General features: G+C 46.3%; 2 protein-coding genes across 7 annotated transcripts in view; both read left to right on the top strand.

Annotated features, from left to right (window-relative positions):
• The window catches only part of LOC109890545 (28S ribosomal protein S9, mitochondrial-like), a 30,093-nt gene extending 23,825 nt beyond the window's left edge, over positions 1-6,268 (top strand). For all 4 annotated transcript variants that reach the window (XM_031824202.1, XM_031824199.1, XM_031824201.1 and 1 more), the window contains one exon: positions 5,830-6,268. In XM_031824202.1, coding sequence (XP_031680062.1) covers positions 5,830-5,921 — 92 coding nt within the window. In that variant the 3' untranslated portion in view covers positions 5,922-6,268. The remainder of the gene's footprint in view (positions 1-5,829) is intronic.
• Positions 6,269-7,040: 772 nt separating this feature from the next.
• Positions 7,041-15,675, top strand: LOC109890538 (SLAIN motif-containing protein 1). 3 transcript variants are annotated; one of them, XM_020482463.2, is made up of 9 exons: positions 7,041-7,664; positions 8,516-8,649; positions 10,805-10,936; positions 11,345-11,452; positions 12,219-12,368; positions 12,816-13,178; positions 14,032-14,184; positions 14,395-14,683; positions 14,795-15,675. In XM_020482463.2, exons 1-9 carry the CDS (start codon positions 7,249-7,251, stop codon positions 14,868-14,870), a joined length of 1,821 nt encoding a protein of 606 aa, XP_020338052.1. In that variant the 5' UTR covers positions 7,041-7,248; the 3' UTR covers positions 14,871-15,675. The 3 variants fall into 3 exon arrangements, with proteins under 3 accessions (XP_020338052.1, XP_031680063.1, XP_031680064.1); XM_031824203.1 differs by lacking the exon at positions 11,345-11,452 and having other exon boundaries at positions 7,050-7,664; XM_031824204.1 differs by lacking the exons at positions 10,805-10,936; positions 11,345-11,452 and having other exon boundaries at positions 7,050-7,664.
• Positions 15,676-15,843: the final 168 nt, after the last annotated feature.

Consider the following 15,843-nt stretch of genomic DNA (forward strand, 5'->3'; position numbering starts at 1 on the left):
CAACATGACAACAGCATGGCAGCAGCACAAATGACAACAGCATGGCAGCCACACAACATGACAACAGCATGTCAGCAGCACAAATGACAACAGCATGGCAGCAGCACAACATGACAACAGCATGGCAGCAGCACAACATGACAACAGCATGGCAGCAGCACAACATGACAACAGCATGGCAGCAGCACAAATGACAACAGCATGGCAGCAGCACAAATGACAACAGCATGGCAGCAACACAACATGACAACAGCATGGCAGCAACACAACATGACAACAGCATGGCAGCAACACAACATGACAACAGCATGGCAGCAGCACAACATGACAACAGCATGGCAGCAGCACAACATGACAACAGCATGGCAGCAACACAACATGACAACAGCATGGCAGCAGCACAAATGACAACAGCATGGCAGCAACACAACATGACAACAGCATGGCAGCAACACAACATGACAACAGCATGGCAGCAACACAACATGACAACAGCATGGCAGCAAAACAACATGACAACAGCATGGCAGCAGCACAACATGACAACAGCATGGCAGCAACACATGACAACAGCATGGCAGCAGCACAACATGACAACAGCATGGCAGCAGCACAACATGACAACAGCATGGCAGCAGCACAAATGACAACAGCATGGCAGCAACACAACATGACAACAGCATGGCAGCAGCACAAATGACAACAGCATGGCAGCAGCACAAATGACAACAGCATGGCAGCAACACAACATGACAACAGCATGGCAGCAACACAACATGACAACAGCATGGCAGCAGCACAAATGACAACAGCATGGCAGCCACACAACATGTCAACAGCATGTCAGCAGCACAAATGACAACAGCATGGCAGCAGCACAACATGACAACAGCATGGCAGCAGCACAACATGACAACAGCATGGCAGCAGCACAACATGACAACAGCATGGCAGCAGCACAAATGACAACAGCATGGCAGCAGCACAAATGACAACAGCATGGCAGCAACACAACATGACAACAGCATGGCAGCAACACAACATGACAACAGCATGGCAGCAGCACAAATGACAACAGCATGGCAGCAACACAACATGACAACAGCATGGCAGCAACACAACATGACAACAGCATGGCAGCAAACACAACATGACAACAGCATGGCAGCAGCACAACATGACAACAGCATGGCAGCAGCACAACATGACAACAGCATGGCAGCAACACAACATGACAACAGCATGGCAGCAGCACAAATGACAACAGCATGTCAGCAGCACAAATGACAACAGCATGGCAGCAACACAACATGACAACAGCATGGCAGCAGCACAAATGACAACAGCATGGCAGCAACACAACATGACAACAGCATGGCAGCAGCACAACATGACAACAGCATGGCAGCAACACAACATGACAACAGCATGGCAGCAGCACAACATGACAACAGCATGGCAGCAGCACAACATGACAACAGCATGGCAGCAGCACAAATGACAACAGCATGGCAGCAGCACAAATGACAACAGCATGGCAGCAACACATGACAACAGCATGGCAGCAACACATGACAACAGCATGGCAGCAACACAACATGACAACAGCATGGCAGCAGCACAAATGACAACAGCATGGCAGCAGCACAAATGACAACAGCATGGCAGCAGCACAAATGACAACAGCATGGCAGCAACACAACATGACAACAGCATGGCAGCAGCACAACATGACAACAGCATGGCAGCAGCACAAATGGCAGCAACACAACATGACAACAGCATTGCAGCAGCACAAATGGCAGCAACACAACATGACAACAGCATGGCAGCAACACAACATGACAACAGCATGGCAGCAGCACAAATGGCAGCAACACAACATGACAACAGCATGGCAGCAGCACAACATGACAACAGCATGGCAGCAGCACAAATGGCAGCAACACAACATGACAACAGCATGGCAGCAGCACAAATGGCAGCAACACAACATGACAACAGCATGGCAGCAGCACAACATGACAACAGCATGGCAGCAACACAACATGACAACAGCATGGCAGCAACACAGCATGACAACAGCATGGCAGCAGCACAACATGACAACAGCATGGCAGCAGCACAAATGGCAGCAACACAACATGACAACAGCATGGCAGCAACACAACATGACAACAGCATGGCAGCAACACAACATGACAACAGCATGGCAGCAACACAACATGACAACAGCATGGCAGCAGCACAACATGACAGCAGCATGGCAGCAACACAACATGACAACAGCATGGCAGCAACACAACATGACAACAGCATGGCAGCAGCACAAATGGCAGCAACACAACATGACAACAGCATGGCAGCAACACAACATGACAACAGCATGGCAGCAGCACAACATGACAACAGCATGGCAGCAGCACAACATGACAACAGCATGGCAGCAACACAACATGACAACAGCATGGCAGCGACACAAATGACAACAGCATGACAGCAGCACAAATGACAACAGCATGGCAGCAACACAACATGACAACAGCATGGCAGCAGCACAACATGACAACAGCATGGCAGCAACACATGACAACAGCATGGCAGCAACACATGACAACAGCATGGCAGCAGCACAACATGACAACAGCATGGCAGCAACACAACATGACAACAGCATGGCAGCAGCACAAATGACAACAGCATGGCAGCAGCACAAATGACAACAGCATGGCAGCAACACAAATGACAACAGCATGGCAGCAGCACAACATGACAACAGCATGGCAGCAGCACAAATGACAACAGCATGGCAGCAACACAACATGACAACAGCATGGCAGCAACACAACATGACAACAGCATGGCAGCAGCACAAATGACAACAGCATGGCAGCAACACAACATGACAACAGCATGTCAGCAGCACAAATGACAACAGCATGGCAGCAGCACAACATGACAACAGCATGGCAGCAGCACAACATGACAACAGCATGGCAGCAGCACAACATGACAACAGCATGGCAGCAGCACAAATGACAACAGCATGGCAGCAGCACAAATGACAACAGCATGGCAGCAACACAACATGACAACAGCATGGCAGCAACACAACATGACAACAGCATGTCAGCAGCACAATGACAACAGCATGGCAGCAACACAACATGACAACAGCATGGCAGCAACACAACATGACAACAGCATGGCAGCAGCACAACATGACAACAGCATGGCAGCAGCACAACATGACAACAGCATGGCAGCAACACAACATGACAACAGCATTGCAGCAGCACAAATGACAACAGCATGGCAGCAGCACAAATGACAACAGCATGGCAGCAACACAACATGACAACAGCATGGCAGCAGCACAAATGACAACAGCATGGCAGCAACACAACATGACAACAGCATGGCAGCAGCACAACATGACAACAGCATGGCAGCAACACAACATGACAACAGCATGGCAGCAGCACAACATGACAACAGCATGGCAGCAACACAACATGACAACAGCATGGCAGCAGCACAAATGACAACAGCATGGCAGCAGCACAAATGACAACAGCATGGCAGCAACACAACATGACAACAGCATGGCAGCAACACAACATGACAACAGCATGGCAGCAGCACAAATGACAACAGCATGGCAGCAGCAGAAATGACAACAGCATGGCAGCAGCACAAATGACAACAGCATGGCAGCAACACAACATGACAACAGCATGGCAGCAGCACAACATGACAACAGCATGGCAGCAGCACAAATGGCAGCAACACAACATGACAACAGCATGGCAGCAACACAACATGACAACAGCATGGCATCAGCACAAATGGCAGCAACACAACATGACAACAGCATGGCAGCAGCACAAATGGCAGCAACACAACATGACAACAGCATGGCAGAAGCACAACATGACAACAGCATGGCAGCAACACAACATGACAACAGCATGGCAGCAACACAACATGACAACAGCATGGCAGCAGCACAACATGACAACAGCATGGCAGCAGCACAAATGGCAGCAACACAACATGACAACAGCATGGCAGCAACACAACATGACAACAGCATGGCAGCAACACAACATGACAACAGCATGGCAGCAACACAACATGACAACAGCATGGCAGCAGCACAACATGACAACAGCATGGCAGCAACACAACATGACAACAGCATGGTAGCAACACAACATGACAACAGCATGGCAGCAACACAACATGACAACAGCATGGTAGCAACACAACATGACAACAGCATGGCAGCAACACAACATGACAACAGCATGGCAGCAGCACAAATGGCAGCAACACAACATGACAACAGCATGGCAGCAGCACAAATGGCAGCAACACAACATGACAACAGCATGGCAGCAGCACAACATGACAACAGCATGGCAGCAACACAACATGACAACAGCATGGCAGCAACACAACATGACAACAGCATGGCAGCAGCACAACCTGACAACAGCATGGCAGCAGCACAAATGGCAGCAACACAACATGACAACAGCATGGCAGCAACACAACATGACAACAGCATGGCAGCAACACAACATGACAACAGCATGGCAGCAACACAACATGACAACAGCATGGCAGCAACACAACATGACAACAGCATGGCAGCAGCACAACATGACAGCAGCATGGCAGCAACACAACATGACAACAGCATGGCAGCAACACAACATGACAACAGCATGGCAGCAACACAACATGACAACAGCATGGTAGCAACACAACATGACAACAGCATGGCAGCAACACAACATGACAACAGCATGGCAGCAACACAACATGACAACAGCATGGTATCAACACAACATGACAACAGCATGGTATCAACACAACATGACAACAGCATGGTATCAACACAACATGACAACAGCATGGCAGCAACACAACATGACAACAGCATGGCAGCAACACAACATGACAACAGCATGGCAGCAACACAACATGACAACAGCATGGCAGCAACACAACATAACAGCATGGCAGCAACACATGGTAGCAGCACAAAACATGGTACAAACATTATTGAGCACAGACAACAGCACAAAGGGCAAGAAGGTAAAGCCAACAATACATCACGCAAAGCAGCCACAATTGTCAGTAAGAGTGTCCATGATTGAGTCTTTGAATGAAGAGATTGAGATGAAAGTGTCCAGTTTGAGTGTTTGTTGCAGCTTGTTCCAGTCACTAGCTGCAGCGAACTGAAAAGAGGAGCGACCCAGGGATGTGTGTGCTTTGGGGACCTTTAACAGAATGTGACTGGCAGAACGGGTGTTGTATGTGGAGGATGAGGGCTGCAGTAGATATCTCAGATAGGGGGGAGTGAGGCCGAAGAGTGTTTTATAAATAAGCATCAACCAGTGGGTCTTGCGACAGGTATACATAGATGACCAGTTTACAGAGGAGTAATTGAGTGCAGTGATGTGTCCTATAAGGAGCATTGGTGACAAATCTGATGGCCGAATGGTAAAGAACATCTAGCCTCTCGAGGGCACCCTTACCTAACAATCTACAAATTATGTCTCCGTAATTTAACATGCGTAGGATAGTCATCTGAATCAGGGTTAGTCTGGCAGCTGGGGTGAAAGAGGAGCGATTACGATAGAGGAAACCAAGTGTAGATTGAACTTTAGCCTGCACATTTGATATGTGTTGAGAGAAGGACCGTTTTAATTTACATCAAATGAACAACATTGGCCGCTGTTCCTCTGTTGCTTTGTTGTTGATGTATTGTACCATTTTTGGTTTGACCTTTGACCTGCATCTCTGCCTCCTTCTCAGCTGGGCTGCTGACCCCTGGCCCCAGAATTAAGGAGAGGAAGAAGCCAGGCCAGGAGGGAGCGAGGAGGAAGTTCACCTGGAAGAAACGCTGAGGTGGAGGACAGAATAGAACTGGACACAGGGAAATCACAGCAACATCTTCATCATTATCTTCCTCTGAGATCAGAACTGTTATTAGTAAGTGGACATATTGTTCATCCAACCCCTGTTGTAGCTTTTTATATGTCCCCTAAAGGTTATTTAGATCTGGAAATAGCCACCAAGTACATGACTCAAATGCATGTACAAATTCAAAGGGGTTCTGTCCATGTGAGGGCAGGATACCCAACTCCATATAGGCTGTAATGTTTTTTTTCTGCCACCAGAGGGCCATCTCTGGCAACATACCTGTCCATTGTCTTTGTCTGTATATTGAAAATAAAAATGTGTTTTTCATATACCTTGCTATAATATGCTGTTTTTATTCCATATAAAAAAATAAATGGCCGGTAACGTTAGAGCTGCACTTTAACCAGGCGCTGTCCACTGTCAGGGGGTGCTGAAAGTCCACGTTAGGGATTCTGCCTTAGTCGCTGTCCATGGTGCTGAAACCTGCGGTGCAGATTCTGTATTTATATTTCGTGCCTTCAGAACTTTCACTCCTGCGTTAAATTGGACAAAGTCACCACAGTACCATAATTTGCCGTCTCAATTTACACCACAGGAGGGCGATAAATGCGCATAAAATGCCCTGGTTTAACCAGGGGAGTGTTCAAGATGCATGGGCGCTCTGAGCATGCGGTTGTAGAATATGTAGTGGCTGGTGAAATTATTATTCAATTCAATAGATCTTTATGTGTATATCAATGAAGTCAACTGTGTATGCTTGTAGATAAAATATGAATGGTTTAGCCAATATCTTGTGTTATCAAAAGGTAGGCAAATAATCAAATAATATATTTTCACTTCGGACGTAATCTCTCATTCTCTGTTTTATTAATAAACATATTTGAAACAAAAATGTTGCATCTTCTTTAGGCACATTTTCACAGAGCACAGTGGCCGTCTGCTCCTTCTTTACGGACAAAGACAATGTGTTGGGCATTGTCTTTGTGGTAAAACAAATAATTGTCACTTATCAATGTGACAACTGTGAAGTTTGAGGAGAGAACGCTTGCACGCACCTGCCCTGAAATCACTAATTAGGCAACAGTTCCCGCGGTGGATTCAGCACTTTGGGGGTGGAGACAGTCTGTAGCACGCCACCATCCCTTATTGGGTGACATCTGAAAGCTCTAGTCCTGATGGGCACTAGAGCAAGCGAGATACAACCCATACCCAAATCACAGTGTGGGCAACGGGTGAGCTGAGACTTGAGTGTAGCTTACCCCGTCCACCATTTAATAAAAAATATATCGGGTATTTGTACTTTTCCATCCAATGGATGCAGCAGTGATGAACCCCCAGATAATGACGGATGTCAACGGCAACAGCAATGCCGCGAACGCCGAACTGGAGGTGAAAAAGCTCCAAGAGCTGGTTCGGAAATTGGAGCGGCAAAATGAGCAATTGAGGACGCGGGCGAACGGTTGTACTGGCAACCCCCACATTCTACCTCCCTCCCCGGCCTACATGGCCGGGAGCTACTGCATACCTAGCCCGTTACCGACGCTACTGTGCCAGTCTTCCTTGGAGTCATTTTTCCCGTTGGACGAACCGTTCGAATATTTACATTCGCATTATGTTGATACTGCTCTCGACACGGAGGCTGATTATATGGAACGTACGGTTCTGGATGAGGTGGACATTCTGGACCTAGATGCTCTATTCTCTATTGAAGACTCTGAAGCTACCTGGTAACTATTTCACAATATCCAATGGTTTGTATAATGTAGTTGACAGGAGGCAAATTTTATCTGACAGATTTCTTTTAAACTTGCAGTCCTTATTTGCATATGACAATTGATCTGTCATATACGATGGTGATGCAGTGTTCTGTTTATTTTATAGGATATGTGACTGTTACTCTGGTATGGAATATAATGATGTACCTGCAAATGAGACTCATCCTAGTAGGAATGATATACGACAACAAAGCCACACCTTCGGGGCAAATTGGACAGAAATATGGAGCTGACACTTGTTCCAATATCATTCGATTTTTCTTTAGCAAACAAAAAACATCGATGTGTTGCAGTTATCATAGTCAACGATTATGATTGAGCAGACGGCCACTGTGCGCTGTGAAAATGTGCCTGTTGAAATGGAGGCTAGACCGCATCAGTCTGAGACATGTCGACTTGGGGGTGGACGACTGGACACAGGAAGTGCTATAATTTTAGTGGTAAAACGTATGCATAAGAATACCCGCTGATAAAAGGTGACATTATACTTGTGACTCAATCTTTATTATGTCAAATCTATTATAGTGCCCAAAACCAATTTTGGACTGCAGTCAGAATTTGCTGCTCCACACTATGCGCCACGGTTTGCACTTGTTGGCTACAATCAATATGATTCTATTCTCAGGTTTTAAGTGAGGTTGTGGCTTGATGTACATTTTTGGGATCATAGTAAAACTGGAAAACGTATCCCTGATCTGAAACCAGGCTTCCCTGTAGGCCCATAAGGGTTGATATGGGACTATAGGGCAGTAAAATCCTCTTCATTCCTTCTCTTCTGGCTCTCATCATGTCTTCCCCCGCAGGCTGTATGTGTCAGCCAAGGCCCGGCTGTGGGGGGAGAGCCCTGTTACCCCCCTCCAGTGGAGCAGACAGGTCCTGGACAGCCCCAGAACAGAGGTGGAGTCGGCCCGCTCACTGTGCCTCAGGTTGGACCAAGGTATGAGGAGGGGTGGAAACTAGGGACCGAAAAGGGTGGATAGATAGATGGATGGCTATATAATAGACCATAGGTTTCTATCAACCTGACAAAATGTTTAGTTTTCGAAGACTTCCTTTCAACAGATGGTTATGATTCTACTTTACTGTGTGTGTGGGTACATGGAGGTGAGGGGGAGGCTAGCACTGTGATGCCTTGAGCTCAGTGTGAAACAGGTCCTCAAGTCTCAGGATTATGTAACTAGCCAACTCCAGACTATTTTGGACTCTGAGATAAAAGTACAGCACCTTGCCAGACAGTCACTAGTCACACAGCACCAGCTACATTAAACTACACACAGTGATGGTATCACTAAACTACGCATAACACGACCGGCGCCATTAAACTACGCACGGTGGTCACGCACAAGCGGAGTCACTCCTGAAAAGACAGCCGTATACCAACCTACAGACCCACACATTCGCACCATGGTTATGACAGTGAGCACATTCATTTCACCTGGTTAGGTGATGGAGATCACCTTCTAATTCACAGCATCTACCTGAAGAAGGGTTGCAGTGGAGAGGTGATGAGGTTGAATGAGAATGAATGAGAGGCCCTGAAGTGAAGGTGTGAGTGGCCAACTCTGGGAATTTAGCGGTAACGTCAGGGTTAATGCCTCTACTCCTGAGACATTTTATGGTGTCTAATGACCACTGAGAGTGGACCTTGGGTTCATGTCTGAGAGGAAGCTGTGGTGTGAAACAGTGAATAGATGTGACGTCTCCCACGGTCTGCGCTGAAGGTAATGTATTAATACTGCTCTAGTCCTCTAAGCTCTTAATGAGAGCTGAAGCACTGGCCGCAACTGTCTGTGTGTGTCACTTTCAACAACTTAGAGTAAACACACACGTCAGCTTAATTGCATTTCTTTTTACTATTATATATTTGAAATGTATCAAATGTTTTGATATGGTTTTGCATATTAGATCCTATTTAACTTGGCCTTCAAATTATATACTTGTCATGCAACAGCTTATCGTTGCATCAGTGAAACTGCCATTTTTTATTTTTTTATTTTATTTAACCAGGCAAGTCAGTTACGAACAATTGTTATTTACAATGACTGCCGAGGAACAGTGGGTTAACTGCCTTGTTCAGGGGCAGACCGACAGATTTTTATCTTTTCATCTTAGGGATTCAATCTAGCAACCTTTCGGTTACTAGTCCAACGCTCTAAACACTAGGCTACCTGCCGCCATTTCATCAGTGAACTACAGGTAACCACCAAAATAAAGGGAACAACAACATAAAGTGTACTACTTATAAAATATACTTTTATCCCTCATACTAGTGTTTCCTTTATTTTGGCAGTTACCTGTATTTTACTACAATATATTGCTGTAAGGATCTATACTAGAAGCCTGTATATTAATTCCACAGTAGCTGTAACTGCAGGAAAAGCCTTCCACTGCTTTCACACTTGACCTACTATCTGCCTGTTGCTACGTTCACAGGGCCTCCCTCAGCAACCAGAGGGGTAACCATGGTTACCGTGTTTACATGAAAGGCACCTCGCCTCGATGCTGCTAAGTGGTTTATATTCTCAGTGACAGGTATAACATAACCCCACTCTATCTGGTGCAGGGATATATGCAGCGCTGTGTTTAGCAGCTCACAGTCGAACCACCACAGAGAGAGAGAGATGATTTGCTTTCTCAGCTCTGCAACATTTATTAATCATTCTCCTCTCTCTTTGTTCTTTGGATCCACCACATCTCCTCTAGATAGATTGCTGGGATATTTGCTTAGCGGGTGTTCATTCCTGTAGGTCTCCTCTATGAATATATTTCAGAAGGTGTGTGTGGTCGCTGCTCCGTCCCTGGTTCTGGCCCGTGCTGAATGGGTGTGTTGAGCAGTGTGTGTGTGAGGTTGTGAATGCAGCTTTGTCTCCTGGGCATTGGACAGCAGATGTGTTCCCTGGCTGCTACTGAATAGTGGTTCTGTGACTGTCACAGCAATGTGACGCGCTGGGTGTGAGGTAAACAACCGCTTCACACTGCTGACCTCTGTTCCTTGTGAGGGGCCCGGAAAGCACTGACAGCTGTGTGTGTTTTGGGGGTGGTCCGATAGAGTATGATATTGCCTTTTCCCCTCCCTCCTCCTACCTCTGTAGTCCATAGGTGGCGGGGGGTCTTCTCCAGCCACTCTTCCCCTGCCCTCCCCCTGAGACGTGTAGCTGGAGTGTCCCCTCTCAGTGCCTCGTTCTCCAGGTCCTGCCCCACCCCTCCGCCCGCTGACAGACCTGGTAAATACACACACAGATTACTATGTGACATGGGTACATATTGCCATAATATTACCATATGACATTAGTTGAACTAGAGGTTTTTCAACCTTGCAACCTGATCAGGAGAAACTTGTCCCTATTGAGCAGAATCAGGGCCATATTGAGCAGAAAAATCCTGGGCCGTGTTGAGCAGAAACTCAACACTCCTGATCAGTTCACCAGGCGAGGAAAACCCCTGGTTCTTAGACATGAGGGTTACTCCATCCATGATTACTTCTTAAACATGGTATTTCACAATTGAAAAAAATACCAGTCTCTTCATTGGAATAGTTTAATTTTTTTCTCCATTAAAACAACTCTCCATGATTCTCTCTCTCTCCCTTTTATCCTGTCTCTGTCCCCTCCCTTTATTTCTCCCTCCATCAGCCTCATTCTCCTCACCCCTCCATCCTCTCCTCCACCTGTCCCTGACTCCTGTAGGGAAGGCTGAGAGAATTCCCACATTCCTCCCAGCCAATCACTCAGCCAATCGCAGTAAGCCTCGCTCGCTCCCCCGCTGGCTCACGTTGTCTCAGTCTCTATGTCATGTCAAGGTTTGCGTCTCAATAGTCTGTTTGAAAGAGCTTCCTCTCCTTGTCTCCTCTCCTTCGTTCCTGCTGATGTTAGACATATGGACTTGTGAAATACCTTAAGTTTCACCTACTGGCTGTCTTGTCAGATCAGAATAGTGGTGGACACAAGAAGAGAGGAGAGGAAGCCGTTATAGACTATTGAGAAGCCCCCAAGGTCATCATTCATCATTTGTCACGGCAAGAGAAGGAGTGTTTCAGTGTGTGTTCAGTTTCTGCTACTTCAGGTGTTTCCCATGTGAAGTTGAACATAGTGCGATGGTGAGGGGACAGACTTGAGTGGAATAGTCCCTTTGGTGAAGGAAGCGCCACATGTCATACAGCTAGCTCGAGCCTGTGGGATCTGGTTGGCAGCCATAATGGAAAATGGCCATGGGGGCTTGGAGTGGCCATAAACACAATATGGCCTTTTCTTGCTTTGTCTGTGATTTGTGGTGCTTCTGGTGCTTCTATCACCAAAGGCACAATTCCATGACGTGGCCTTCCTACTAACAGTGACTCGGCAATGTTTCTTAAAGGGAGAGTGATGTTTTTTTGCTGCCAGTGTGCCTCTATCTAAACTAATCTTGCTTTTCATCTGGTCAGTTTTCTTTGTGTTCATTGTTAATGTAAAATCTCTGCAATGTAATTTGTCTGTGATCTGACCTGAACTGTGTTGTTGTATGCTGAAGGCCGCAGCCTCCGGCGGTTCCTCCTCAGCCCCCAGTCTTCCATGGACAGTGAGCTCAGTGCCTCCGAGCTGGAGGATGACTCCATCACGCAGGGATACAAGCTGCAGGACCTTGTTGACGTCCAGGTCATGGCTCGTCTGCAGGAGGACAGTGAGTCCCTCACCCTTTATTAAAAACTCTTATCGTCACATAGTTATGACTATATATTGTTTTACATAGTAAGAGGTGAGTTTTCCCCCATTTCTATGTAAAAGTGTGGAAAATGCTTTATAAATCAGAACTATTATTATTAACTATTGAATAGGTGACCTGAAAGGGATTAACTCTGGGCCCCAAGATTAAAAATATGGCCCAGAGTTGTTACTTGTCAGTTCAAGTGGTCTTGGATTCCTGGCCATATTCTTGCCCTTTATTGTTCCTCTCTGTCCTTCTCTTCCTCTGTCCTTCTCTCCCTTCTAACACTGTAACATGTGATACAAGACCTCAGGCTTCATCCAGGCTTTATTAACCTTAACCTCAGGCGCAGAAGGTGACGACTGATTGTGTGCGCGTGCGTGTTTGTGTGTTTGCGCTTGTCTGTATTTCCCCCTCCTTCAGGTCTTCGTCAGGACTACGCCACCACCTCCGTCAACCGCCGCAGCGCCAGCTTCTCCTTCCTCTCCCTTCAGCACAACGGCGAGGCTGACCTGGAGGAGGAAGAGGATGAGGAAGAGTACGGGCAGCTACCTCCTCCCCAGCCCCGTCTGACCCGTGTGGGACCCACCCTGCAGCGCGGCCTCTCCCACTCCCACACCTTCTCCAGCATACGGGACTGGAGGAGGAGCACAACCAGCCTCTCCAGCCCCTCCAGCCCTCAGTACCCCTCTGGAGGATTCTCCTATCAGCCCCCACCCCAGGCCCTGGCCAGCCCCACACTCAGCACCTACACACCCGAACAACAGGGCTTCAGGCCTGGATCAGGTGAGCAGGCCTGGCCCATGCAGGTACTTGGGTTGCGTTCATTAGAGAAAATGGGAGATTTTTTGGGGGGAGGGGGTTAGTTGCACTGGACTCCTCCATTTTGTGTGTGTGTGTGTGTTCTTCTGTTCGGTGTCTATTGGACTCAACCCTGGCCCTCTGTTTAAATTGATGAAATCTCACACTTTCTAATAAGAATTCTTGCTCTGCAAGACTCTCTTCTAATAATGTTTGTGTTTTCTGTGTATTTATGTTCGCTATATATTTTGGGGATCACATTTGGAATGCAGATATGAGTACATTTTTCAAACAAGCCTTGTTTTCTTGATGGAACATTTGCATAACAAAGTACAATATTAGTAGGGCTACAAAATAATTGACACACGACATGATGGCCCTCTTATGAAAGTTATACTAATCTATTTCTAGGTTTGTTTTCAACTTGTCATTGTTTATGTTAATGGAGGAAGAGGTCATTTTAAGGTCACGCACTTGTTAGTTACTACCGTAGGTACTTCCCTAGCCTGTTGACTGTACTGGCAGATTACCAGGGATGTGCTCACTGTAAGCCTCTTGAGACACTGACTGTTCCGTAAGCTCTTGGAGGCTATTCTGTTTCTGTTCTGGGAGCTGAACCGGAGAGGGACACTGAATAGAGGGTGGTGAGATTACAGGAGATGTTTCTCTTTGGGGCCTCAACACTGGTGTTCTTCAAGAGAGACTAGTGAGTGGCACGTAATTCCTCTTGACGAGGGCTCTATGTGGAATCTGAAATTATAAAGACTTAGTCATCTAGATCTGTGGCCTTGAATTCATACAGGAATATTGTGTGTGTGTGTGTGTACATTCTATTTAGATAAGCTGCGGAGGAGCATGCCCAACCTGTTCAGGGCTCCCAGTATGCCGAGTCCACTGAGCCCAGCCAATCACATCGGCTCTCCTTCCACCCTTCGGAACAGTCTGAGCTTCGACTCGTCCAATGGGTTGGCCAGCAGGCTACAGTCCTCCAGTGAGATACCGTCTTCTTCTTTGTTTTAGCTCTCACCATACACATACTATTAAACTGCAGGGCTTGATTGACTTTCCAGAATTCATCAAATTGAAAATGATCATTCTAAGTAGGTAGTCCATACATTGTACAGTACATCTGAGGAAAACATGAATATTATATCAATCCATTAATCTGTATATGATCTATTGTCAACCCTCTCCCCACTAGTCCCTTCACCCGGTCAGTTGCAGAACAGAGTCCAGAGTGTGGGGAACTTCCAGTCGTTGTCACGGCAACCTCTCAAAGCCACAGCCTACGTCAGCCCCACTGTGAAAGGGCCAGTTACCATGCCGACCTCCACCAGTCTGCAGTCCCTGAGCGGCATCCCCCTCCCCAGTAAACCAGCCGTGGGGGTGGGGGGCACTCCTACGCCCCCCCGGAGCAGTCTGCCCCGCCCCGCCTCCTTTATTGGGACCAGCTCCACACCTCGAAGCAAGATCGCCCAACCCACACGCAGGTAGGCTACTGTAGGACACTAGGGGAGCGCCAACAAGCTCAAAACTAGGTTCTTGTTGTCTGGGATCATAATTTCCTATTTTTCATCTCAATCTGATCTTCTTTTCCCCAGTTTATTGACGCCTCCTAAGAGCTTGTCCAGCCTGAGTGCCCTACGAGACGGGAGCTGGAGGGATGGCTGCTACTGAGAGAGGGATGAATGGAGAGATGAGATTCAGAGAAGAAGAGCTGGCAATGTAGATAGACCCTGCTGGTTGGGGTCACTCACTGCCACACAAAGTGTTCTTGGGGAATTGAGAAGGCAGGTCAACCAAACTATAGGGAATAACAACCTTGTGTAGAACGCCCTCATGATTGGGTATGTGAGGTGTTGTCAGCACTCAAAGTCAAACATGCATTCTCCACCTGTCCAATTTGGTCTGTGCCAAGGGGAATCCCCCTGTTGATATGTTTATGCACTAACAGGTTTTAACCACGCTATGGTTACATTAACATACTAAAGAAAGAGCTGCCACTTTATGCTAATTAAGCCACATCATTTGTTTTTTTACTTTGGAATTCTGATGAATAAAAGGTGTATTTTCTCTTAATGGAGAGCACCAAATATGCTGCTAAAAAAAGTCTAAATCACTCCCTATTGTCTGGGTGGGTGTATTTGGTCTAATTTTTACATGGCAAGGTATATTTAAAATAAATCTTTTATGATTAGTGTAGAGACTAAAGTTAACTTTCAGTGTGCGTTGTTGGGATGCTGATCGTTGGGATGCAATATTCTTCATGATTTATTTTAAATGTTTATGTGAAGCATATTAACCAAATTTAAAGCTAATGTCTGAATCTGTTTACAAAATGTCTCACCAAGACAGGGAAATGACTTCAAGTTGTGTTTTGGACACTTTTTAAACTATAAAGATTCACTGGTATATCTATGAAATATTTGTAATTGTTGCACTGATTGTACAAGTGTGAATTAAAATATAATTGATTTTGTTCCTTTTATTTGTGATTTTGCACTTTTATGGTTAATTATAATGTTGTTGTTGAAGAGCACAGGGTAGATGTTTTGTTTTTTGGGGATGAAGGATTACTTTTTAAAGATCACTTACATTGCATTCTCTGTCTGTTTAATACTTTTTTCACTATTTCAAAAAAAGCAGGTTA

The sequence above is a fragment of the Oncorhynchus kisutch genome, linkage group LG5, assembly GCF_002021735.2.
Source record: "Oncorhynchus kisutch isolate 150728-3 linkage group LG5, Okis_V2, whole genome shotgun sequence".
Lineage (NCBI taxonomy): Eukaryota > Metazoa > Chordata > Actinopteri > Salmoniformes > Salmonidae > Oncorhynchus > Oncorhynchus kisutch.

Coding starts and splice junctions, on each gene's coding strand:
- LOC109890538 (XM_020482463.2), top strand. CDS start 7,249: ATGGATGCAGCAGTGATGAACCCCCAGATAATGACGGATGTCAACGGC. Junction 8,650..10,804: donor GTGCCTCAGGTTGGACCAAG/GTATGAGGAGGG, acceptor CTACCTCTGTAG/TCCATAGGTGGCGGGGGGTC. Junction 11,453..12,218: donor CAATCACTCAGCCAATCGCA/GTAAGCCTCGCT, acceptor TGTATGCTGAAG/GCCGCAGCCTCCGGCGGTTC.